Raw genomic sequence first — 24,907 nt, forward strand, 5'->3', positions numbered from 1 at the left:
CCTGTTAGGAACATTGCCAGAGGACTGGAGATGAGGAGCCAGCGAGCAAAGCTGCATCTAGGTTAAGCTCTCCTCATCCTCTTTCCCCCTCTCCCAGTCTCTGAAAAAAATACATCCTGGCATATTCCTCTGGTGCCCAAGGGGTTGGGAGCACCCGCGGGGTTACGGCACAGCTCAGGGTGCAGCAGGGCCTTGCCTTCTCCTGCAGAAAGCAAATCCACGTCCAGGGAAGTTTGCTTCCAATTCCCCCTTCTGAAGATGCCCTCTGCCAGTCTGTGGCCAAGTGCTATCACCTTTAGCCTCAACGGGAGGGGGCGGGGAAAAACCCACATCAATGAGGATAACTGGAAAGACACTGCGGTCTTTTATTTATTTTTCAGTACATTAAATTTACTCGGATAAAAACATTCTAAAAATGTACAATTTTACCTTTAACAAAGTATAATAAAACATAAAAATCCCAATACCAGAATACTTGACATTTACAGTTGAAAATCATATTAGGTAAATATTAAATATTTACAAAACTTTTGGATATTTATATAAAGTTTCGTGCACATTTTGTAATACTGGGAGTTAAAAGAAATGGCTCGAAACGGGCAAAAGGCGTCCCTTTTGCTCCAAACGGAAAGTTATAACTGGAAAACATGTTAACCTGCCATTTGGGGACATAAATGTTTCCTATTAACAGTTAAGAATTCAGTTTACGGAGAGCGGTGCGAATAGTGGTAGCTTTCTGAATTGCTGGCTTCTTTAATTCCTGCTTCCAGGTGGAGCCCATCAATAAAGAGGGTGCAGATATGTCTACTCGTCTGTAACAAAAGCACCTTCAGGCTAGCATGAGGAATCTGATCATTTTAGGGTCATGTTGGCCTTAAAATGAAGTGCCTCCGCTAAAGCCTTTCCTCTAGGTTGATTTCGGGACAATATGGAAGGCATCCTTTTCAACAGAAATTAGAAAGCTGCTCTCTTAACCGGAGGCTAGCTCAGAGTCTTGTAGTGCTCCATTAGGTTCTCATTAAACAAACCCCATACCTGGCAGGTATCCTACAGTACAGTCAATGAAAATAGTCTGGCCAGGATTTGGGGCAATCCTGCATGAGGTGCTGTTTTTGTTAACATGAATTGAGTCACATTCCTTCAAGTCCTTCAGTGCAAAGTTGCAACCAAAACGGAGGCACGCAGTCAGTATGTCCTAAGAAAGTGTTTTCATTGTTCTTGCCTGTGAGGGGCCTGCTGTGGGCATCTATTCCTATATGAAAAACTGCCAACCCCTTCTGAATAGTGGAGAATATGAATGGAGAACTACAAGACAAACCTAATACTTTCAGAGGGAAACCAACAAAAGTCAGATCAGGTTTTCTTCTGGGGATTCCACTGCATTTTCTCTGCAATTATCAAAGCGGTTCTCTTTTTTTTCCATGGGAAAGAAAATCACATTTTTAAAACTGCACAGATGTAACACAGGCAAGTTTCTAGAGGCTTCCCATTTAAGAAAACCAGTAAGGTTTTTATTCTGCTAACCTTGTGGGATGGTAGGATTCCTTTTTTAAAATGGACATTTGGCTCTTAGCATGTATTTCAAACTACTAGAAGTATTTTCAGCTTTAAAAGTAAACATACTGAAAGATGTAATAACCAAAACAGGTTGCTTCTACTCATGGCAAGATCATTAAGGCCACATAAATTGCTGAGTTCCCATCCACTTTGAATAGAGTTTCTTTTTTAAATTTTCCTAACGGGACCATGTATAGCAGCAGCCTCAATCATTCAGGGCACTACAAAATGAATTGCACACGTTACATTGATTTTAACAGCAGCTATGTTATTATCGGAGTGAATAAAGTTCAACTAACACAAGTCTTGTCTCACACCCATCTAACCCTGTTTTGGTGAAGCCGAAGTGAGGAGATGGAAACTGAATAATACTCCACTGCATAGAAATAACGGATATCAGATGCAGGCCTGTTGGAATATCAACCAGCGTCCAAGACAATAGACCAGCCCAGGATGGGAATTCACCACCACTTTGCAGAAAACAGAGTGCGATGTTTAACACTGCCACTCCTGCTGTTCAGAGGGGAGCCTCTTTTCTACTACAAAGCAGCACATTAAAAAATGGGGAGACCCAGCCAATCCTGTCCTACATGACTCGAAGTTGAGGCAGCCCAGATGACGAAGCAAGGAGCGCAGCAGGGAGAATGAATTCTTAAAACACGTTGCTTCTCTTTGACAGGTAAAAATCCACATTGTTTGAACCCCTTTGGATAAGCACTACTGGCTGCTACTTAGCTACCAAAGCTGAATTTTTTTATAGCCCGCATTGAATGAAAGAGTCAAAACTATAAAACTTTCCTAAGTAATGAAACGGTATGCTACTGTAATTGGTATTTGACGCTGTGCCTTCTAAACCCAACAAATTCCTGGAAGAGTCTGAATTTTAAAATTTATTACAGATGCAGAACACCATTTCCTATGGCAGAAACCGCTGAATTGTTAACACTTCCTTAAATTGTAATTAAAAAAAAAAATACCATGGAGTCTCTGGCACTAGACCCTTGGAGACTTAAGTTTAACCCACCGCTGGTAAGTTAGTCCTACATTAAGAGGAATCGCTGACCAACGTGGTGTAACTGTTTCCAGAACGAAGCATTCACCTCTGTTCTTTGGGAAGAAAAAGAGGGTTAAGTTTTTTTCCTTTATTAGATGACCATGTAGCCTGCTGGTGCCTGTTCCCAACATCTCTTCCCCTGACCTCAGTTTGCTAGAAGTGCAGATAGTCAGAACAGAATTATACATTCTTCCGTAGTGCAACCCTTTAAAATCCCAGAGTGTAGTGCCTGATTTATTTTGAGAGGAAGTGGCGGGGGGCGGGGGAAAGGAGATATGTTTTAACTAGCTTCCGAGGTTAAGAGTCCGGCAGGTGAATGGCAGCAGCTGCACCACCGGCCTTTGGCTCTCACTCCAACTCCAGATTCTAATGTAGCTGCCCAGGAGTTTTAATTTTCCAGCATGGAAGGTGAAATTATGGCAACATTCTTCGGCAAAAGTGCAGCAGTTTCTATACAACAAGAAAAGACAGTTGGCCAGTCTCGCCTCTCTTCGGGGAGATCCAACGTTAAAATCTGTTTTGGCAATTCAGGGGGGAAAAAAATGGGCTTGGAAGCCCCCCCCCGCCCCCCCCCTTCCTAGTGTTTCAGTTCCTTCCTAGGGTTGAAGTAGAGCACCTTTGGATTAAAAAAATAACATTAATAAGCTCAACGGATAGACTCCCAATCTGAAGTTCCCTAGTTATTTCATGGCCATTTTGCCACCACAAAATATTGCATCTGAAGTTAAGCTCAGTCCGTGGACTCTAAACTCTCAGCCGGGGGAGCGTATTTTAACCGAAATGTACCTGAAGGAAAAAGAAGGAAGGTTAGATTAGCAGAGTTTTGCAATCCAGGTTGTAAGAATCCCAGTTTAGATTCATAAGATTCTCAGATTTTTTTTTTTTTTTTTTTTGGGGGGAACGGGACGGGACAATGACAATACAGGAAGTCCCAGACTCGCCACCAGAACTGGGAGCAGAACTTTCACTGCCAAGAAAGGGAGGGAGCTGTGCCCAATTTCACGGCTTTTAGGTGAGTGAATCCCTGCGGTCGTCCAATGAGACCAGCGGTCGTTAAGTGAATCCGGCTTCCCCCATTGACTTTGCTTGACAGAAGCCACCTGGGGAAGTCGCAGATGGGGACCGTGTGACGAAGCCACCCACCCACCCACTGTAAATACGTGCTGGTTGCCAAGTGTCCCGATTTTGATCATGGGAACCTGGGTGTGTGTGTGTGTGTGTGTGTGTGCGTGCTACGTGGATTGTGTGTGTGAGGACTGCTCTCCCAGGGTTGCCGTAACTTCAAACAGCCGCTAATCAATGGTTTATAAGTTTTTTCATCTTCTAGACCGGGGGTCTCCAACCTTGGCCAGCACTTCCAACTCCTCCGGGCTTCAAGTGGCCAAGGTTGGAGAGCCCCGTTATAGGCAGCGTTTTCTGAAGGAAGTCGAGACATCCTTAAGAGCCGTGGTGGCGGCACAGTGGTTAGAATGCAGTACTGCAGGCTACTTCTGCTGACCGCTGACTGCCATTGGTTCAGCAGTTCGATCCCGACCAGCTCAACGTTGGCTCTGTGGTCAGTAAATAAGGACCCAGATTGTTGGGGGCTGGAAAGCACCCTGAAGCGGTATAGAAGTCCAAGGGCTACGGCTGTCTTGGGGGCTACACTGGCTGCCTTCCCATCTCAGCTTCCTCAGTCCGGTATAAGCATTTACCCCCTCAGCTTCTCCTGTATTTAGCATTCTGTATGCTACAAAAAACCCCATTTTTAAAAAAAAAACATTCTGCCTTCTCAGACTTCAGGAGACCTGGTCCTCAGGATGACTTTCTAAAGCAGACAAGGCAGAGGGTGTGGGGGGCACTTGCACCCAGGCCTCCTACAGCCCCCAGGCTGTGTCCTTCACAACCACAGACCGGTGCTCCTAGGAGAGCCATTCGGGGACAGGGTCAAACCTGGCAAAGGAGGGGAAATCCGCACTTGCATTTTCAACAGGGTTTTGTCCCACCTGGTGCCCAGAACCACAGTCCCCGGCTGCCTTTGGGGGGAGGCGATCCACCTCTGACAAGCCCCCTTCCCCCTTCCTCACCTTGTCGATTGAAATCCATCGGTGGCTGCTTGCAGTCTTGAGCTCGGTGGCCACTGGCTCCACAGTTGTAGCAGGAGAGGTTCCCGGGCTTCTTGTGTCCTGAGCTACCGCTGTTGTTCACCATCCCCTGGGCCTGGTACACCCCTGCGGTGCCGGCCATGAAGCTTTGCATGGGGGGCACCGCAAAGGTGGACTGTCCGCTCATGAGGGAGTCCGGCGTGGGGCCGCCGCCGCCACCATATGGAGAGTGGACCATGGGGAAGGCCGAGCTGCTGTTGTACTGCTGGGGGTTGACGTAGCCGTTGCTGCACAGGGGACTGAAGGGCAGGAAGGGGAACGTAAACATGGACGGCCCTGAAAAGGGGTGCTGGAAGTAGTTCGTGTAGCTCACAGTCATGCCGCTGGAGCCACAGTTCCCACTGCAGCCGCAGGAACTGCAGACCATGCAGCCGGGCGTCTGCTGATGCTGCTGCTGCTGCTGTTGGTGCTGCTGGTGGTGGTGGTGGTGATGGTGGTTGTTCTGGTTGGGGACAGGCATGTTCCCTGTGGAGCCGCCCCCGCCGTAGAAGCTGCTCTCTGCAGCCGAGGACAGGGTGGGGCTGGAGCTGGGAGCGGGGCAGCTGGGGAGGCTGCCCAGGTTGGCGAAGGAGGTGGCCAGGTGGCTGCTGGAAGACGCGGCAGGGTTGCTGTTTGCGCAGAAGGTGCTGCTGGGCATGGGGGCCGCCGGCATGCCGCTCATGGCGGAAAAGGCCACTTTGGTGTTGGCGGTGTACAGAGCCGTCCGAGGGCTGATTATTGCTGGGGAGACGCTGAATTGCATACTGTTGGAGCAGGGCGGCTGCCCCGCCAGGGCGGCATCGGTGGGCACGGAGGAGGAGACCAGCAGCTTGATGGGGGGCCGTGCCAGGTGGAAGACCGTGCTCGAGGTGACCGGGGCTGTGGCGCTGGTTTCCGCCAGGATGCCCGGGGGCTGGGACGGTTTCACCAGTCGGTCCAGTGTGGGCGCGTGGACCAATTTGGATCGGGGCCCAAAATGAATGGAAGGCGCGGAGGGGCCGTTTTCGGGGACCGCCGAGAGCACCTGGAGGGGCTGATGCGGAGGCGCCAGGATGCGATCCGCCAGGGCGTTTCCAAAGCTCTTCTCCATCTTGACGCTGTTCGGAGTGGGCCCGCCTGAGAACTTTGTCCTGTCCTCTAAAGGTAAAAGCGGGTGCATAGGGGAAGAAAGGAGCTTCAGGTCGGCATTTCCACGCTCGGGTTTGTGCATAGAGTTTAATATTCGAATCGGAGCGGCCGTCATCTGTCCTGGCAAGGGGTGGTGAGCCGTCGGACTAGACCCCGCCTCATTCTGTACGGGCAAAACCTGAGCGGTGGGCCGGGCCGAGCTGGAGCCGAAGTGATTCAGGATCATGACCGGCTTCTCCTTCTCCAGGGGCTCCGGGTGGATCTCCACACCTGCAAGGCAAACGGGATCAGCTGCAGCACACCGACCGAGGGAGACCCGGGGGCTGCCACGGAATGAAAGGGAGCACCCTTACGCCTCTCATTCTCCTCGGCGCTGTCCGAGCTTTCTTCCCGGGGCTGCATGCCCATGGGGCTGGAGGACGAGCTGGAGGACTCCGAGGAACTGCCTTCACGGGGGGGCATGGTGGGGACCCCCTGATCCACGTCCACGTGCAGCTCTTGGGGGAGAGAAGCAGAAATCCCTCATCAGAAACGAGGAGGCGAGGGCTGCAATTAAGCGAACTGCTTCCTAAAGGGAGGCATAACCTTGGAAGTCACAGATTTGAGTAAAAGAAAACAAGATCCCGAAAAACGGGATCCCTCGGTCCTGGCTTTATGCCCCCCCCACCCCCCAAAAAAGAGGCAGGTGAGAAAAGGCTCCAGACAGCATTAATGGGAGAGACGCACCTGACACACACTCCTTTACCTGTGGCATGGTTCCCACGAATGTTCTGCATGGGGTTGATGTGAGTGGTGGGAGGAACTCTGGCCACCCCAGAGCTGACGGATGGGGAGGGGGCTGGGTTCATGGTCCGCTTCTCTGACTTTTCTCTGCCGTTAAGAAAAGGTTGAGGAAACGGTTGAATACGATCGTCCTGTGGGTCACCCCTTTCCCAACACCAAGGAAAAGGTGCTTTTCCTGTGAGATCGTTCAGGGCTAGTACAGGCACAGACCCATCAGAGGGCGGTTCAGAGTTTGCAATGAGCCTGAACAGAAACAACTTCTGACGGCTCCTCGCAGTTCTAGCCATTACCCCATTCCCGCCGTCACATGACTCCCAACCCAGGTACCTGGCTCACTGTTACGGGCCACACTGCAGCCACATGACCCCGATAGCCAGTGTTCCCCGCTGGCTTCCCACTAAGCCAATGGGGAAGCTGGCAAAAGTCGGACGTTGCGGTCACACAATGTCCTCACTGGACGATGGCAGCCGGACGACCAGCATCATCATCGGCAAATGCTTTACAACTGTGTTGCTTAGCGACAGCGCTGCCTTTGTAAGTTGAGGACTACCTGTACTGGCCACAAAATGTTCTGGGACAGAAATTGAACACCCCTGACCCCCCCAATCCAAGGTCAAATATGTCCCTTTTTTTTTTAAGAACATACAGTACATTCCTAAGCTGTTGGGAATGTCTTAAGAAAACCCAAATCTCTCTAGCGCTAGTTACAAATCTAGGCACTGAAGGGGGAAACCGCCTTGTGTGCTTCTGCAGCTGATACTTACTTTTCCAATTCCAGCTGGGTCTTGAGTTTCTTCTTTGCTCCCATGGTGAGTGTTTCAAACTTATTAAGATCTTCTTCGGTGAGGCTCAAGAACTTGTGGAGAAAGACAAGCCATCAACATGTTTTCTCCACATAAAAATCACTTGTCAAAATTGAGGATATTACGGCGGGCATAATGCACTGCGATATATTCCAATAAAAGAAAGAGAAAGTATTCAAGGATCCAGCCTTGCACTAAATTCAATTTATAGCTAAAGGCACACCAAAACACTTGCATTAAACATCTCCTAGAAGACGCCCGTTAGAAGTGCGCTGGGTTTAAGTGACATAATTCAACTCCACCAGAGGGCAGCCTAGCATCGTTTTTTTTAAACCAGAATAAGATGGTTGTATGTTTACAAACATCTGCAAAGAAGGGCTACAAAGGTCATTTTAAAAGCTCAGTAAAGCCTATACCGGCTCAGCTTTTTCCCAGAGTACTGGAAGATTCTGCTCGCCAGATACACAATTTGTGAACTGTTACACTGAGTTGGGAAAGGAAGGGCAGGAAAAAAAAAAACCCCACTCTCTATTCTTCTGGTGAGGCCTCCATCATACCTTCTCCATCGTCAACTGCTTAAAAACCGGGTAGTATTTGTGCAAGCGCAGTTTTCGCAGCCAGTCTAAAATCCCATTCTGCTCCTGGGCCTGAGGGTTTTGCGGACTCGGAGCCATCAAAACAGGGGAGGGGTTTTCCATCTGGCCGCGGCTACAGGTTAACGTGGGTCCGGCCCCGCCTGAATGAGAGCAGTGGGAGAGGGCGACGGCTGCTGCGGACGGATGGGGCAGGTGATGCTGAAGGCTACTCGGGGCGGCCTGGACACCTGCAACCCCACAGACGGGCCTGTAAGAGAGGAGGAAAGCCAGGTAGGAAGGAACTGTCCCCGAAGAAGCCACGGAACCACAGACAGTCCACGAGTTATGACCGTAATTGAGCCCCCACAACTACTGCCATGAGCCACGGCGGTCATAAGCGGGCCACGTGACCGAACCTGATTTTATGACCTTTTTGCAATAGCCATAAAGTGAACGCTGCGGTTGTTAAAGCGAAGCCATTGCTCGCTATGGGGTGCTTTTTGCTGGAAAGTGGAATAAAAGCCAGCAAAAACAAAAATGCCTCAGAGATGTGAGGTGAGCGTCAGGTCTGTCAGGATTCTGGCCCCAATTAAATCCTGAATCTCGATCCAACCTCCCAAAACTTCAAAGGATTTATTGGAAGTCAACATGTCGGCATGACCTGGGCGTAGCTGACTCGGAGACACATACTTCACTGTCACCCCTGACCCTGTTTTTCCCCCCACCCCCCTGGGTGTATCATAATTCATATATTCTCCAATGAAACACGTCCCTAGCCAAGAGTCATCAATCATGTTCTCCAATTAGATTTTTGCATGGCAGAAGCTTCAGCCATCTAATCAGTCTCTGAGGAAAATATGAATGGAATGTACTTTTGACTCCACACTGCTGCCTGCTCTTTGAACCCCCCCACCATCCTTTCTTTCTGTTGGCAACTATAAAACGTGTATAGAACATGTTTTTTATAAGTTGACAGTGAGCAGTAGGAAGGTCTCGTATGAATACAAAGTGTGTAATTCACGAAAACCCATCTGGGAATTAGCCAAAGCCATTTCCCTTAAATACACAGCAAGTGGAACTACTTTTCTGTTTTTCTGTATTCTACCCGCTCCCTAAATTCATCTCACCTTCCGGAAGCACCCAGCATCGTACCCACTTTGTAAAGGGAAGAATTGCTGGGACCTAAAAACAAGGATATCACAGTGTTTAGAGAGTTATTATACACATATATTTTGGGAGAGGGTTGAGGTGGCGCTTGGTCTTTAAACTCACTTGAACTTTGATATTGTGGGGAGTGACATGAAGTGCTGAAAAATTTCTTGACGTGGTCATTTTTCCAGATATGGGACGGTAAGGATGCCAAATACCTGCAAAATTATTGTGAAGGATGACATTTTCCTAATTTCAGGCAAAACAAAACTAAGATTGCAAAAGCTGTCAAAAATGAAGTTAACACTGCACAGAACCCCTTAGAAAATTACAAATATGTGAAGTATTGAAGTTACTGAAGTAAAACCTGGAGACAGATTCATGAAACTGTTACAATCTTCATGAAACTGTCACGATCTTGCCAAGACCACCAATTTAGAATTACAGGTAGACTTCCACTTATGACCATTTGTTCAATGACCATGAAAAAGGTGAGCTTTGGCTGGTGCTCCCACTTGGAACTATCATGGTATCAAGAGATGGAAGCCGGAATCTCTTAATGATCTGTGATTCGCTTAAACAGCATCATTTAGGGACAGAGGTTCCAGCCCCAATTGTGGTCATAAATTGAGGACTACTTATAACTGGTCAGACTAGAACCTCCTCCTTGCCCATTATATTTCTTGTAAGCAAATAACATTGCTCACGTAATTTAATTAATTGCTTTCGCCAACCGTATAGGAGTTTCAATACTCAAGCTTTCTGCTGATGCATTATTATTATTATTATTATTATTATTATTATTATTATTATTATTATTATTATTATTTAAAGGGGATATGGCTTACCAGATGCAACTGGCCCTTAAGATTTATTTTTTTTCTGCCCAAGTTATCCATTTTTCTCATTACTTTACCCACACAATACCTCTTTCTAAGTTCTTTGCAACAGCTTCCTGTCGAATCCAAATCTAGCGCTTCTCAAACTCCACTAAAAAAAGCCAGAGGCCTCTCTAAATGGGAGCTACACATACAAGTGCAGGCTAGGTTAAATAAATAAATAAAAGCTTCAGTGATGGATCCTGTGATTCTCACTTGTCTGGCTCTTATCAGGTTCCATCATCTCAAAGCCTTCTTGTTTCCTGAAATAACCCACTTCCCCCCACCCCCCGCCTTTCCCCCCGCCTCTTCCCATCTGAAGTTGTCCCTCCAAGCTGTTTTTCTTACTTTTATTCCCTTTTCAAAGCTAGCTTTATCTGGGAAACTTCTCGAGTAGCCCTAGAGTGCATGCATTTTTGTCATTTCGCCAAAGCAACTGCAATTAAAACAATGGTAGGCCTCTCAAAGGGAAGACCTATTAAACCCAGTCCTGCCCAGTGCTAATTAGGAAGGTGGACCCGGGTCTGAAATGATGCACTACCAAGGGACCAACACAGCCCCCCACCCTTTCACACACACCCCAAAGGGACCGCATGAATTCCTACAGAGTAGAATTGTGTGAGGACTCTGCAGTACAGAATAACACAACTGGGCACTGCTAATGAAAGCAGGGTATGAGAGCCAGAAGGTGGTTGGGCCTATAGGAGAATCTAAGCAGGGTTTCATAATAGACTAAGTAATTGCAACCAAAGCAACTGATGAAGCAATGGCAATTAAATAAGAGAGATTCCTTTGTGAAATAGTTAAATTCACTAACTGAACAATAAAAGAATAACTGAAAGTCACACACCCGCACGCAGACAAATTTCAGAAACAAGTTTGAAGTATACCTCAGGTCTGATTCCAAGTCCATATGGCTTCTTTCTAAGTAAAACGAATCTGGACCAGTTAGAAAAGGAATGAATTTCTCCAAATTTTCTTCTGGGCACAACTGACCTAACTAAGAAAGAAAATGTTGGCTTTTATTATTGGTATTGTACTCTGTATTGCTGTCAGCTGCTGCTCAGAAACCAGCAGCCCGTGAATTGATTACTTAAAATATTCAACACCAAACTGACATACAGCATGCAAAAAGCAATCTTTTTTTTAAAAAACTGTGGAAGATACATTGTATATACATGCTTCCAAATGTACCTTAAAAGCAAAAATTGTACAAAATCATTTTACCTTTGAAATGAAATCGGTCACTTCGGCAGAAGACTTTGTTACCACGGTCACTGAGGAATCAGACCATAAGACCTAAGGAAGCGAGAAAGAGCCCTTTGGTCGTCGCCTTCAGGGCTGGGCTAGGTACAGTGGGGCAATTCTGCCTCCGTTTCGGAAGGTTACCATGTTTTCCCCAAAGTGGATTTAAACTATTTCACCAGCATATGGGTGTGTGTGTGTGTGTGTGTATGTAAGGGAGGATGTACCAAACCCTCGAAATCTGCATCCTTTTCTTCCTGCGGGTTCAACCAACCATCCTGAAAGTCTATAGAAGCCGAGCGATTAACTGAATTCCCATCTACTTATAATACAAGACACAGGCGAAGAACCCGGTGTGTGTGTTTTTTTCACGCATTGTATCTGGACGCTTTGGGGACGGGGGAAATACCGCCACTCTCCTTTTTAGAAACGAGCAGGGGCGAGATGAGCAGGATGTTTCCACACTATATTAACTACCAAAATGCAGGCCTTCTTGCAGCCCCGAGGATGCTGCCAAAAGCACTGACGGGAGGAAAGAGTTTCAAAATACATTACGTAATTCAGGAATTTCCTTTTTCCAGCCCTTGACTTAAACTAAGAAACAGAAACAGGCAGGCAGCAGCATCGATTCTTCCCGGGGCTTTCTTGATTTCTTTTGCTTCTTCCCCTGGTTCTCTCTCTCTCTCTCTCTCTCTCTCTCCACACACACACACTCACTCACACACACACACACAGATAAAGCGTGCAGGGGGAAAATAGCACTTCTGGATGTGTTTAACTGTGGTTCCATTTACGTGGCTTTCTGCTTGTTTTTCTGGATTTTGCAAGGAAGAAAAGTGCGCTCAAAATCTACTCAGAACTCCCTGGTTGGGATAATGTCCCAAGTAACGACATGCTGTAATGCTGACCTCCTCGCCAGCCCCCCAGTTTCTGTTTCATAATATTCATGTTATTTATGTATCCATCTGAAGTGTGGAGGTTCTGCACAGAAGTTTGGGGGGGGGGGGGAAACAAGTCTTCCCTGGACATCGGCTTCTGAAAGCTCGGAGCGCACACCTTTCCTTAAGCGCCCCGACTGGAGAGGCCAGTTGGGGCATGCCATACGCTCAGGCGAGTCTCTCAGGGAATGGGATTTACAGTCTAAATATATCAGAATAAAATCACGGGAATTACGGGGCTTTCCCTATCCTGTGAACGGAGCTGAATTATCATATTGTACTATTTTTAGTGTTAGATATTCAAAATCTTCCGATTTTTCCTCTCGCTGCATTTTGTATGATTAACCTCAAGGCACGAGATAAAGACACCCAACAGTTTTAATGAGATATTATTTAACAGGAGGGCACAATGACTGTATCACTGGTTTATCACCGCTTATGGCGTGAGGGCTACACATTAAGTTTTTCCTTGTATGTACACAACTAGACTGGGTTAAGAGCAAATGCTTGGTATTTTTTCAGTGCATCTTGAACGTAAATGAATAATTAAAGTCCTTTCATTTAAAAAAAGATATAAGCAGACTATTTCCTACAACATGAAGTGGTAAATGCCCGAGACACATAATCTTGGAATCAGAGGTAATGTAAAATTGAATATGATATGTTTGGGGGGCAAACTATTATTTTAAAGAAAGCATCCCCAAAGGCCTTAAAGACAGCATGCTGAATGCTCCACATCTGGTTCCCTTCATCTCACTTGTATTTCCTTGTAAATCTTTGATACTTACCTCAAAAGAATATTCAGCAATCCTATCATTCTTCTTGTGTGATAATCCCTTTAATTCCACCTTTTCGACGCTCACTGTTAGAACAAAAAGAAATACGGGTTACATATGGAAGGGCCACAGGCCTATTTTCTTTGTTTCAAAAGTAGGGAGGGCTGCAGGCTTCTGGTTATTCCAACTGGCCCACATCTCAATGGCCAAATCCATCCACGAGGCCTGGATGCTTTTTCTTAATTCCACACAGGAATCAAGTACAAGCAACCCAAAGTCATGGAACCAGGTTTACCGCTATGGAAATTCTCAATCATCCAGGTCATGGTTGTCCCAGAGGTATTTTTTCCAAAAGACAACTTGTTTTTTTTCCTTTGAAGACAAAAAATGCTTCTTGGATGACAAGCAAAATCCTTTCAAGGAAAAAAAAAATCTAGACGGCGCAGGTACCTTTTGGAAAAAGCGCTTTGGGGATCGGTTCACCAAGGGTTTGAATTTGAATGGTGAGTTCTAGTTTCAAAAACCAAGATGGCTCCTTATACCACACAAAACAGGACACAATGCATTTGTTAATTGTACTGCCAGCCCTCCTTTTCTGCTGTTTTGTGAAAGAAGACCCGACCAGCAGACCAGATTAGCAAGGGAGCCGCCTCAAGATCTCACAGGGCCCCAGCCTTGATGATAAAGTTAGGTCTTGAGGGACTTCAGGAGAATGAGGGATGGATGGAGATTGTTCCACCAGGCAGGTGGCCAGGGCAGAGAAGGCAGAGACTTCCTTGGGCTGCCAACTTAATTCCTTAACAGATGGGACCCCCAGCAGGTCTCTTTTGCCAGAGCTGATAGGCTAAATATTTTGTTTGGTAGGCAATGCACACACGTTAGTCAGTGCCTTAAAGGTTTTTAATGTTCATAAAATGTTCATCTTTGAAACAAGAGTTAACGGATTATCTCCAAGAGCAAGAATTTTTAACGTCTGTTGGATAACATGCCAGCAGCTAAAAAGCACATTTAAAAATACCCATGAGTGTATACTGAATATTAATTTCGCTTGGAAAAGCTAACATCGTTTAAAAGCACTTTTCCTAACTAACATTCCCGTTGCGTTCTTTCTCACTTGTCTCAAAACTCTCCCTATGTGGTAAATTAACATATTTTAAACCTTTAAAGTTCCTATTTATTCTATACTTCTGCAGAAAAGTCATATCAACTGAAAAGTCATATGAATTAATGCTTACATTTGTGTTATAATTAAATGTTCTTATTATTTTTCATCTTTTAATTCATAGGAGGTAGTTTCTACCTAAACCTTTATCAGAAATTGAACTAATAGGAAAACAGCTCATGCCCTCAGTAAGCAAGTGCTGTAAATCCATTGTTATTTAGATAACTACATCACAGACACACGAATGCCAAGAAAGAATGAATAGTTTTAAACAGAATATAGAAGAATTGTTTGATTGACTGATATCTTAAAATAACTGCTTAATTGAGGAAAGAATCATATGGCTTTATTAGCACTTAGACACAAGGCAATTTTGAGTATTCAATAGCTCAGAATTGTTATTAGCCAAGGTAAACTAGTGAACAGGCAAAGAACACTTTCAGAGTTCTCATATACTAGATTATAAAACATAAATAGCTATCTATTATACACCAACATTGATGGATAGACAGCATTATTGACATTTAGGATTGTGGGATAGATTATAATAGGAAAATAGGATAGTATTCTCTAATATTTAAAGTTGGTTTATACCTAGTTTATATATGGATCCCACCATAAAATGTAAGAAACAGAAATTTAGCAGCATGGTAAAATGGCCACAGCAAAGGAGGAATATTTTGTCCAGCTTTGATCTGCCAGGACAAATTTTTAATAAAATATCATAGCAACAGAAACTCTTCACATTTCTTTCTTCTTTTTCTCTGGTCTTATGCCAGGAAGATGCTACTTGTGAGGCAACTGCCAGAGAGACCTACACAAAGATGGCACCGCCAACATATCCAGTTACTACCTTTTTGCTACAAATGCAGCCGCAGCTATGAAGCACACATTAGAAACCCATTAAACCCCACTCACGTGGACAACATATGGAACATTCGGTTCCAATTTACAGCACTAATAGACTTAATTTCCTGTCTGATTCCACAACTTCATTCCTTTTTATTTTCAGACTGTGAATAACTTTTTCATGTACTTCCAAAAGCAGGTTCAAGATTAAAAGATCTTGGGCTTCTTTTATTATATTTGGTTTCCTTTCAATATTAAAAAAAAGTTAAAATCAAAACAAAATATGAATTCGGTGACTAGACAAGTAGTGAAGTCAGCATCTTAAGATAACCACAATACCCATTAAGTATATTGGGAATTATGAGAAAAACATACAACTGCTATTTTAAAAACATGATTAATCTCTGGGACAGGAAACGAAACTCAGATGAACATTATTTTTGCACAAATAGCTGGCCTTCAATTTATTATGCTCTCAGTTAAATGACATTCTTAAGAATGTTCTCTAGATAACTGTGTTGTATATACTGTTTTACGTACCTGAACATATCAAAAATCACAAATATTTTTTGACAAAAAACATTATATTGGCCTAGAACTATGTCTTTCAATCTTCAAGAGAAAAAAAATGAGTGTATATTCACATCACTGTAAACTAGGTTTACAATAGGATATATTCTGCAAGTTTACACCTTCTACATCAACTATAAAAACAATAATAGGTAATGTTCTGACTCATTTTTAAAATCAATCCAATCAAATACTGTTCTTAGGATGGTTTGATCTCAATATACAGTACTTGAATTTCTGTGATAATGATTAACATAACTTATCAAGTTACTTTGAGCTAGCTACGGTATCTTCACCACAATAGAATTCCAATCTATGGGGTGGGTCACACTTAGAGAACATATCAAAGCAGTCATTTACTGTATGTATTGGTTTGATGATGAATACATATGGATTCGGAAGGCCCTAGAGCAAAAGTATTCAACCTTGGCAATTTTAAAGACTTGTAGACTTCAACTTCCAGATTTCACCAGCCAATTCTTGAAGTTGAAGTCCACAAGTCTTAAAGTTGCCATGGTTGACATCCTTGCCCTAGACAATATCGATACTGTAGTATAATTACAGAAACACACACACATCCCACACACAGTAACAGAAAGAAAAGAAGCATCCCCCCGCCCCACCCCCCCAAAGAGCTTGGCAACAGTTGTAATAGCTGTAGGAGCAAGTGACTGGACAACCTTCTGCAGATTAGTTGCACCAACTCTAAGCACTGAGTCACCCATCGCAGAATACTGGGCCCCAGTAAGCTCCAGTGACCGTTTCCTATGAATTTTACAGAGATGGTGTTTTTTTTAACCCTCTTCAAAGGAGAGTGGAAGTGGGCAGCTTGCACCTGTACCACTTTTGGGAGCAACTAAACTCCTCTGTCAGCTGAAGCAAAGAAGGAATGAGTTGAATATGCCCTGAGCGGAGTATCTCCCTCCAAAAGGTGCAAGAGTCACCTCACCTTTCCATTGCCCAAGCTTGGTTTGGACCCCTATTATTCCTCACAACGTCACAGGAGTTTGCAGAGTAATACCAGCGGTCAAGAGCAACTTCCTCATAATCTAGGGAAGGCCAAGGAGTGCCTCCTTAGCATCTTCGTTACCTGTCATAATCTCTTATTTCACTCGGGCATCAAACCTCTGTCTCTGAACAGCTCACATGCTAACTCTTTATTTTGGCATTACCGCATTGTTACTTTGGTCTGTAACGATCAATGAAGATTGACAGGTAATCCTTGAAGAAGATGCAGGAGATCACACGGCAGGCCGGCACAATATTACGCAGAAACAAGGACAGTGCCTCAAGTGATAATCTTTTCAAAATTCAGAGACAAATGGTGTAGGTGCCGCAATATTAGAACCGTGAAAAGACAGGGATTTCATGCATTTCAAATGGACATGGATTTCCTTAGGAAGGATTTCAACTCCTAAATCAGCTCTGCTAAGAATTTAACCTACTGCTGAAAACTCCTCCCCGCCCCCCAGGAATATTCTTCCTCTTTTAGACAATTCTACACTGTACACATTAATTCCAATCTTAACAACAACAACCCCCGAAACCACCAATTGTATGCATTAGGGGATGGGGGGCAGAATTGATACTCAAAAGACCGTTGATAAGTAGAACTAAACAACCAATATTTCTTAGAGGTCGGTTACAAACAAAGTCCATATTGCTGTTTGTAGGCAAGCAATGGCCTGAAATAATCAGCCACCACTCCTTTCAGACAAAACCCTTGGCTGCTTCCATGTCTCAAGGCAATTCACATCCCTCTTCAAGCTTGGATGCTCTACTTTAAGAAAGCTACTGGATTCTACTGGTAGCACCTTCTCCGTTCACCTGAAAAAGCAGTCCTGGCCAATGAGCACAGTAGCTTGATCCTTCCACAGATTATGCGTATTTTGTGGAACCCACCCGCATCAAAATATAACATAACCATTCCTAATAAACAGCTTGCAAGAATTATTGAATTGGTAGCCTTATCCAATCACAACCTGGAAATCAACAGTCAGAGGGCTTTTTGCAAGCAGCCTTTGTGACCATACCACTTTTCTTTCAGCTAGGTATCAAAATAATGTAATTTCATCAGCACTGTCCCTTCAGCTTATTGTTAAAAATAGCACAAGCATGATACACTAATGAAATGGATACGCTCAATGCAATGAGGTAATGCAATAAATCAATGGTCTTTCCTAAGAGATGTAACACAAGCGGCTGTAGAGAAAAACAGCTGTTTTTTTCCCTTGCTTTTCTTTTTTCTTGAGAAAAAGAAACAAAACACTCTTTCAGGATACAGTTGCAAAATCAAAACTATTTTCCAGTTGGGAGCTATAGGATTACAGCTGCTGGTTAATTCCAATTCAGCTAAACAAATCCCTTTACTGCCTTCTTCAACTAATGACACACTGTGACAACTTTCACTCCAAAAGGCCTGCCCTGGGGAGAGAAGCTGCTGGGATATGTTGATAGCTTAATCTAAAAGATATTAACTGTCAACGTCACGGCGTGTTTCCTACTGTATAGTCAGTTACAGTGATAACGAATGCCAATCTTATTAAAAATGGAAATGGCAAACAACACTCATGTTCACAATTTAAAAGTGCAATCATGTGATCACCTTTTATGACTTTCCAACAAGCGAAACCAATCGGAAAGCCAAATTCCCTTAACAACCCTGTTACTAACTTTTAACTGCAGTGATTCAACTGATTAACAACTGAGACAAGAAATATCACAAAATGGGACAAAATTGTTTTAACAAATTAGCAACAAAAATTTGGGCTCCAAATGTGGTCATAAGTCATGGACTATCTACATCTTCACTGGAATATGGACCTAATTCATAAAATAATCTCAATGCTTCCAAAGCAGAAACAAATGTCCTTTTCCCAGCATAAGTAAGCAGTTCTAATCTGTATCAATTTTGTAATTACTGCTTGTATGTTATTCTTATGAAATCCAGTAAGTTTTGTTTTCAATATTTTGGAATAAATGCTGATGGGGAAATAGACGAGGCTTCTTCTCTACACAGCGTTGACACTGGTGAAATATTTTAATGGACAGAAAACCATATTTGCTGCCTTAGCTAAAACCTCAGGTTTCCTTATGGCTGTGATTTTGGAAGAACACAGTTACACCTTGGAAATGCCATTTGAACTCTACACAATGAGATAGTCATAAGGATACTTCCATATGGATTTGCCATTTCATTAAACTATTGTCAGAGCTTATGGAGTGTAGAGTTCATTTCAACATCTGGTTTAATGTATTTTATCCCACACTGTGCTTTTGGAAAATATGCAGTGGTCAAGACATCTGGTAAAGTTCTAAAGAGGCATACTACACAGAGAATAAAATCTGACTTTCTATCCCTGCTTGTTTGTACAAGAGCTAAGAATAAATAATTGTGATCTTTCCATTTAAGCGGCATTGTTTTCAGGGAAACTAAATAATATAAGAGTTGAAATGTCCATACTTTATCAAATACTGAATTAGATTTTATATATATCACCCTAGAAGCAAGATTTAAGTAAACACTGAAAATTCTTTAGGTTGTTTGAGCAAGACTGCGTTTTGTGTTTTTACATGATCAACATGTCTGAATAGTTTCTGATATTTTTTGGATGTTACTTCAGTGTTCCAGAGAAATCTCAGAACATCAGCACACAGTAAACTTCCTGGTCATAAGTAATAAACTGTCAGATTATTTGTTTCAAAATGTGATTTAGGGAGCCTTATATCCATATATCTCACTAACAGAAAAAAAGAGTATACTTTATTGTCTGTTTCTACAGTAAAACCAAGCATGGTTTTTTATTATGAATGACTGTTTTACCAGCTATATGAATCCTTTTATTTGAATTCAATTGCATATATGAAACAATATTATCTGGAGGTTCCAAAATATTCTGAGGCATAGGCTTCAAAGAGTATTTGTAAACTGCCATGTCAGATTGAATCCAATCCTAACGCCTCTCAATGCCTTTTTAAAGTTCAAGTAATAAGGCTTGCTTAATGAAATGTCAGATCTCCACACAATAGGACAAGCCAATCCTGAATAGATGAATCAATATCGTAACAAAAGAACTACAGCAGAGGAGAGAAATCTCATTTAAGCACTGAAAATTCGACCCAACAGGGCTCTGCACTGCATGAGTTACAGGGACAAGTCTATCCGTTGTCCTTTCTTGCAGTGTGGTATAACTATAGCAGGTAGTAGAGCTTGGCAGTTAACGCTACTTGAACACAGCAGTTTCTTACATGACCATGAGAATGATCTTCTGAAAGAAAATAGGGAAATGAATGAAACAAACATCCATCAAGCAGAAACTTCCCGTTCAAAGGCTACCATGACTGACAGAGAATGAACTGTTCCTTAGTCTTCCTTTAGTCTGTTACTATCATAATTTTGCAATATTAAAAACAAGGATTTCCTTTATCAATTTATAAGTGATGTTTAAGCAGTGAGACTGTATTTTTTTTTTCCACCACACAAACAGGAATATTTGGCTAAACTTTGAGGTGTACCTTTGGAGTGCTTCCCTGAAGGCCTCTTAGGCAATGACTCCTCAATGGAATGTGCTGATGTGTGGAGTGCATTCTCTAAACTGTTACCCACCACGTGGTTTATGGGGGTCTCAGATCTCGGAGTGACCTAGGTAAGAGAAAAAGAAACAAACCCGTCAATTTGGCTTACTCGAGTTAAAAATATCTGTAAAGTCCAGTTATTTCCAAAACAACATTCTTATTTTCAACTTCGGCCCCCCAAATCTCATTATAGATCTTGAATGCTCGTATTTCTGCTATACCTATGTTAATTTGCTTTCTATTAAAAATGATTCTCAAAGCAAAAGAATCTGCTGTGTGTCTCAGACAATGCTCCTGAGGTAATGTCCCATTTCATTTTGTTTGAAAAGGCTTAAATCTTGCCCTAGTCTCACAGACTCCACTTATCAAGTAATTCCGGTGACTGATTTGTAGCAAATACATGGACCACAAAGCACCAAGTACTTCCAAGTGCTTCACTTAAGATACCAACTATTGTTCTACTTAGCTATCTAAGAAGGGCTTCTGCTGAGTCAATAGCTCAGATACATTGTGTGAATTTTCTCAGCAGGAAATGCAACAAGTGTTTTTTATAGGACGCATTTCTTTTAACTTAATATACTCCAAACACTTTTTACTTCCTGTAGACGGGGTTTTTTTAAAAAGCAGACCACTGGCAAAAAAAGGGTCGGCTACATGCCACTTACTCTGTAACCCAGCCAGTTCGCCCAAAGTAGGGTCCTAGGGGACCTAATCTAGGTTTGAACATTGGCCCCAGGTTGCTGTTCACCATTTCAGCCTTCTTGCCAACCCCTCCTGGCCAAAATCAAAGGCCTTCCATACAGTATAAAGCACATCATTTCTCCCCATTCCCCAGCACATGCACAGAGCTGCATCTGGCCACCCACTATTTCTACACTATAATACCCAGGGCAAACTGTTTGTTTCCAATACATACATGACCCTATGGCCACTAAACAGATTTTTTTTTAAAAAAAAAAAACACCATCTAAGCTTTTATCTTTCTACAAAATATACTTGCAATGGGAAGTGAAAACAAGCTTTATTTTAAACAACGTAGGTGTCCATCAACCATGCAGAAATTGGAATTTATAATCTGGTAAATAGTAGGAACTTCAAAGGTTTTTTTAACATTAAATAAAATGAGGAGAGTATGAGATTTGCTGTTAACGTAATTTATGCTACAAGATTATTTGCTGTAAGGATTGTTAGCCTAGGCACAAAAACGTATCATGTCCAGGATTATTCAGAATAATGCACCCTGCAATAATTTAATTTCAACTCCATATAGTACACTAATGCCTGTATGCGGAATAGTAAATAAACCTTAGAGTTACACATTGGTTTTACAACTAAACAAATCAGTTACAAACTTGGTAACTTTTAAGACCTGCGGATTTCAACATTGTATCAGCTAGCCATGATATAACACTATCAAACCTAGGAAGCTAGAGAGAAAAAAGAGACAAACCTACAAAGGATTAGTGAGGAAAAACACTTATCAATGTATCAACTCAGCCTGCTTTTGCCAAATATCCCAAATTTGATTTGATTCACCCTTTTTACTTTTGAGCGTTGCAAGTTTCAGATTTGTTAATAATGTGATAGCATTACCAAATTAAGCCTGTTCCACATGCAACCTTTTCTTTGAATTATCCTATTTTTTCTCAAGTCCTAACATGCATATTTCTTTTTATTAACATTGCAAACTTTTAATTGTCCAAGTTATCAGGAAAGATATTTTCACAAACTGTTAAATTCAGCTCTTGACAATGAGTATATGGACAAACTTTAAAATTAGTTCGTAAAAAAACACCAAACAGGTAGGTGATCTCTTTCTGTGTGTCTTTAATAAAGTTAACACAACTTGGAAAATCAATGTCGAAAGATACTACTTTGGTCTTTTTAGCTGCCAGTCGTCTTTTTAGTTTATTATGATTCAGGAGGACTCTCATAAAGATCTTTAAAACCAGAAATGAACACTAATATTAAAAACATTGTAGCACAAAGTCCCATTGAACGCATTTGTTCAGTCAGAAGTTAATTGGTATGTGAACACATCAGATATTGTTTTACACAATACCTACAGGGTACTCTTTGTTCAAAAATATTACACAACACTTCGGGATTCCCTTTAAAACCCATGTTCATCTCAGTATATTTCCTGGCTACCGATGCAAGCCCCAGCTCTTATTCAAAATGCTTGAATTTGGCAAAGCATGAGGTATAAATTAGACTTACTTTTTAAATCCCCATATATAAGATTGTTATAGAAACACATGAAGCTAAATGCAGATGCTTACAAATAACAGCATTAAACAAGTATTCAATCAAGTCATATCTAACAGCATTTGAGACGTTGCTGGATGATTCAGTTGCTTATGTAAATTGATACTTAATTCTGTGTTTTTGTTTGAGAAATGAAAAATGCCTAGGGTATTAAGTTTTGACAGTTTAAGCACTGGAGTTTATTCTTTAGAACACAAAATGGTAACAAAAATGTCCTCACACTGGGTTCAGTTTGATGAAATACGTGACATAGAATGTATTAACAATACCACAGATCATACTAGATCAGTGTTCCCCAATTTAATCACGATCTAGTTGCAGTGTTCTTTATTCCAACACTGGAGGTTTTTAAGAAGAGATTGGACATTCATTTGTCTGAAATGGTGTAGGGTTTCCTACCTAAGCAGGGGGGTGGACTAGATCAGGGGTCTCCAACCTTGGTTACTTTAAACCTGGAGGACTTCAACTCCCAGAATTCCCCAGCCAGCAAAGCCTCCAGGTTTAAAGTAGCCAAGGTTGGAGACTCTTGGACTAGATGACTCCAAGGTCTGTTCCAACTCGCTCAGACCACAACAAGAACAACGCTTGCCTCAAGCTACTTCTGAGGAATTAAACAACTGTATAGGTTCCTTCCTTCTTGAATTACATCTCTGCATCAGCAAATGTAAAGGCATTCATCTCTGCTTACTGAGCCCAATTATTTTGAAACACCAAATGCTAATATGTGAGAGCCAAAAACATATAAAATTTTAAAAAAAGTATTGAAAGTTTTACATTAAGGACAACATTTAATACACACACACACTACTGAAGGATAACTAAGGAAATTAACTTTAGCAGGTCCACGTTGCAACGAATGACAAGTTGTGAAATAGTTTTAAACTATTCTCACTGATGATGGCCAAAACATCTGCCCAGTCTCAATTCCTGGTTACTAACTATGTTTCACAAGGCCAGGCTGCTTTTTATAAAATAAGCAAAAGCCTCTCCCCCATCTTTCTTGGGGGGGGGGGGAGGGAGGAGGAGTCCTAAATCAGCTCCTGGGGCCAACATTTACATTAGAATCCCTGGCCTGACAGGCTGGAAAGATACACAGCTTAGTGACACCTGTATCCCAAAGATTGGAGCTGCAACTCTTGACCGAAAGGTGCCCCTTTCTAAAGGGATGTGGGAAGAGGCCCAGTGGTGGCAAAGAGACAATTGTAGACACAAAAGAGGGCACAGTGTGGAACCCAGGAATACACTGGCGATCTTTCCTTTCCGTCCCCACCAGACCATGGTTTGCCTTCTTTCCATCCCCTCCAGCCACCACAAACCATCTTCTCTCCATCATCTCCAGCTACTGCAAACCATGGTTCATCTCCTCTCCATCTCCACCAGCCATAGCAAAGCACAGTCTGCTTCCTCTCCGTGGCCTCCAGCTTCCATAAACCAGTCTGCCCCCCTTCCATCCCCTCGAGGGACTGGAACCCGTGGTTCTCCTCCTCCTCTCCACCCCCCTGAACCGCGGCCTAATCCCCCAACTGCGCCTCCCGAGCCCGGGACCCACCTTGTGGCACCCAGGGCAGGTGGCGGCCGCTGCGGCCGTGCCGGGGGCGGCGTTGGCGGCGGGGGGTCCCTTGGCGGTGCAGGCCAGGAGGCTCTGGATCTTGGTCAGCTCCTGCCGCAGCACCTGCTTCTGGTGGAAGCTGAAGGCCGGGTGGTTGGAGGCCATGGTGAAGAGCAGCAGGAACTCATCGCCGGTGCGGCCCTCGTTGAGCTGCAGCCCGTAGTTGTGGATGACCGAGTCGAGGTGCGTGAGGGTGCGGAAGAGCACGCCGGCCGCCTCGCGGTGCGACGAGCCCAGCAGCGCCAGCGAGACCAGCAGCTTGCTGCGCACCACCTCGTCCGTCAGGTTGGTCAGGCCGCCCAGGTCGGCCGCGTTGTTGGCCTTGATCTCGGAGTCGCGCAGCGAGTGGTAGTCCTTGCGGGCCAGGTCCTCCAGGCAGGCGCCCAGGAAGCGCAGCTCCAGCGGGATGCAGAGGTCCAGCAGGCCGCACAGGAACTCCACCCGCTGCGGGAAGGCAGCTCCGAGAACCAGCGGTAGACGCTCTCGCGTTGCAGCCGCGGGCAGCGCTTCTCCACCATGCTGGCCCGACGCCGCCGCGGCCCTCACCGAGCGGGGAGCCCGGCCGGCCGGGGCGCGGGGGGAGGAGGAGGAGGAGGAGGAGGGGGGCAGCGCCACGGGGTTGCCCGGGAGGGCCCGGCGGGCGGGGCCTCGCAGCCCCCTCAGGGAGGCGGGGAGCGGGGGGGCGGCTGGGCCGAAGCCTTCTGGGGCCTCCCTGGCGCGCTTCGCGGCTCTCCTCAGGGGGCGGCTCCTCCTTGCCGCCGCCGCCGCCTCGGCCCGGCTCCCTCCATCCCTTGCCCGCCGAGGGGGAAGAAGGCGAGGAGGCGGCCGAAGAAGCAGCAGCAGCTCGCCCTCGCAGCGCCCACCC

At 44.1% G+C, this 24,907-nt stretch overlaps 1 protein-coding gene across 1 annotated transcript; it reads right to left on the reverse strand.

Moving 5' to 3' along the window:
- Positions 1-343: 343 nt before the first annotated feature.
- On the reverse strand, positions 344-24,580 carry ZCCHC14 (zinc finger CCHC-type containing 14). Its single transcript, XM_026719866.2, has 13 exons — positions 23,983-24,580; positions 20,106-20,232; positions 13,022-13,095; positions 11,278-11,349; positions 10,941-11,050; positions 9,296-9,390; positions 9,151-9,205; positions 8,006-8,291; positions 7,410-7,501; positions 6,608-6,732; positions 6,216-6,359; positions 4,678-6,132; positions 344-3,397 (listed from the first exon to the last, which is right to left on the reverse strand). The coding sequence occupies exons 1-13, from the start codon at positions 24,145-24,147 to the stop codon at positions 3,342-3,344; spliced, it is 2,856 nt and encodes a 951-aa protein (XP_026575651.2). The 5' UTR covers positions 24,148-24,580; the 3' UTR covers positions 344-3,341.
- Between the last annotated feature and the right edge of the window lie 327 nt (positions 24,581-24,907).

Source organism: Pseudonaja textilis, chromosome 11, assembly GCF_049901715.1.
Source record: "Pseudonaja textilis isolate UNSWEBS1 chromosome 11, rPseTex1.2, whole genome shotgun sequence".
Lineage (NCBI taxonomy): Eukaryota > Metazoa > Chordata > Lepidosauria > Squamata > Elapidae > Pseudonaja > Pseudonaja textilis.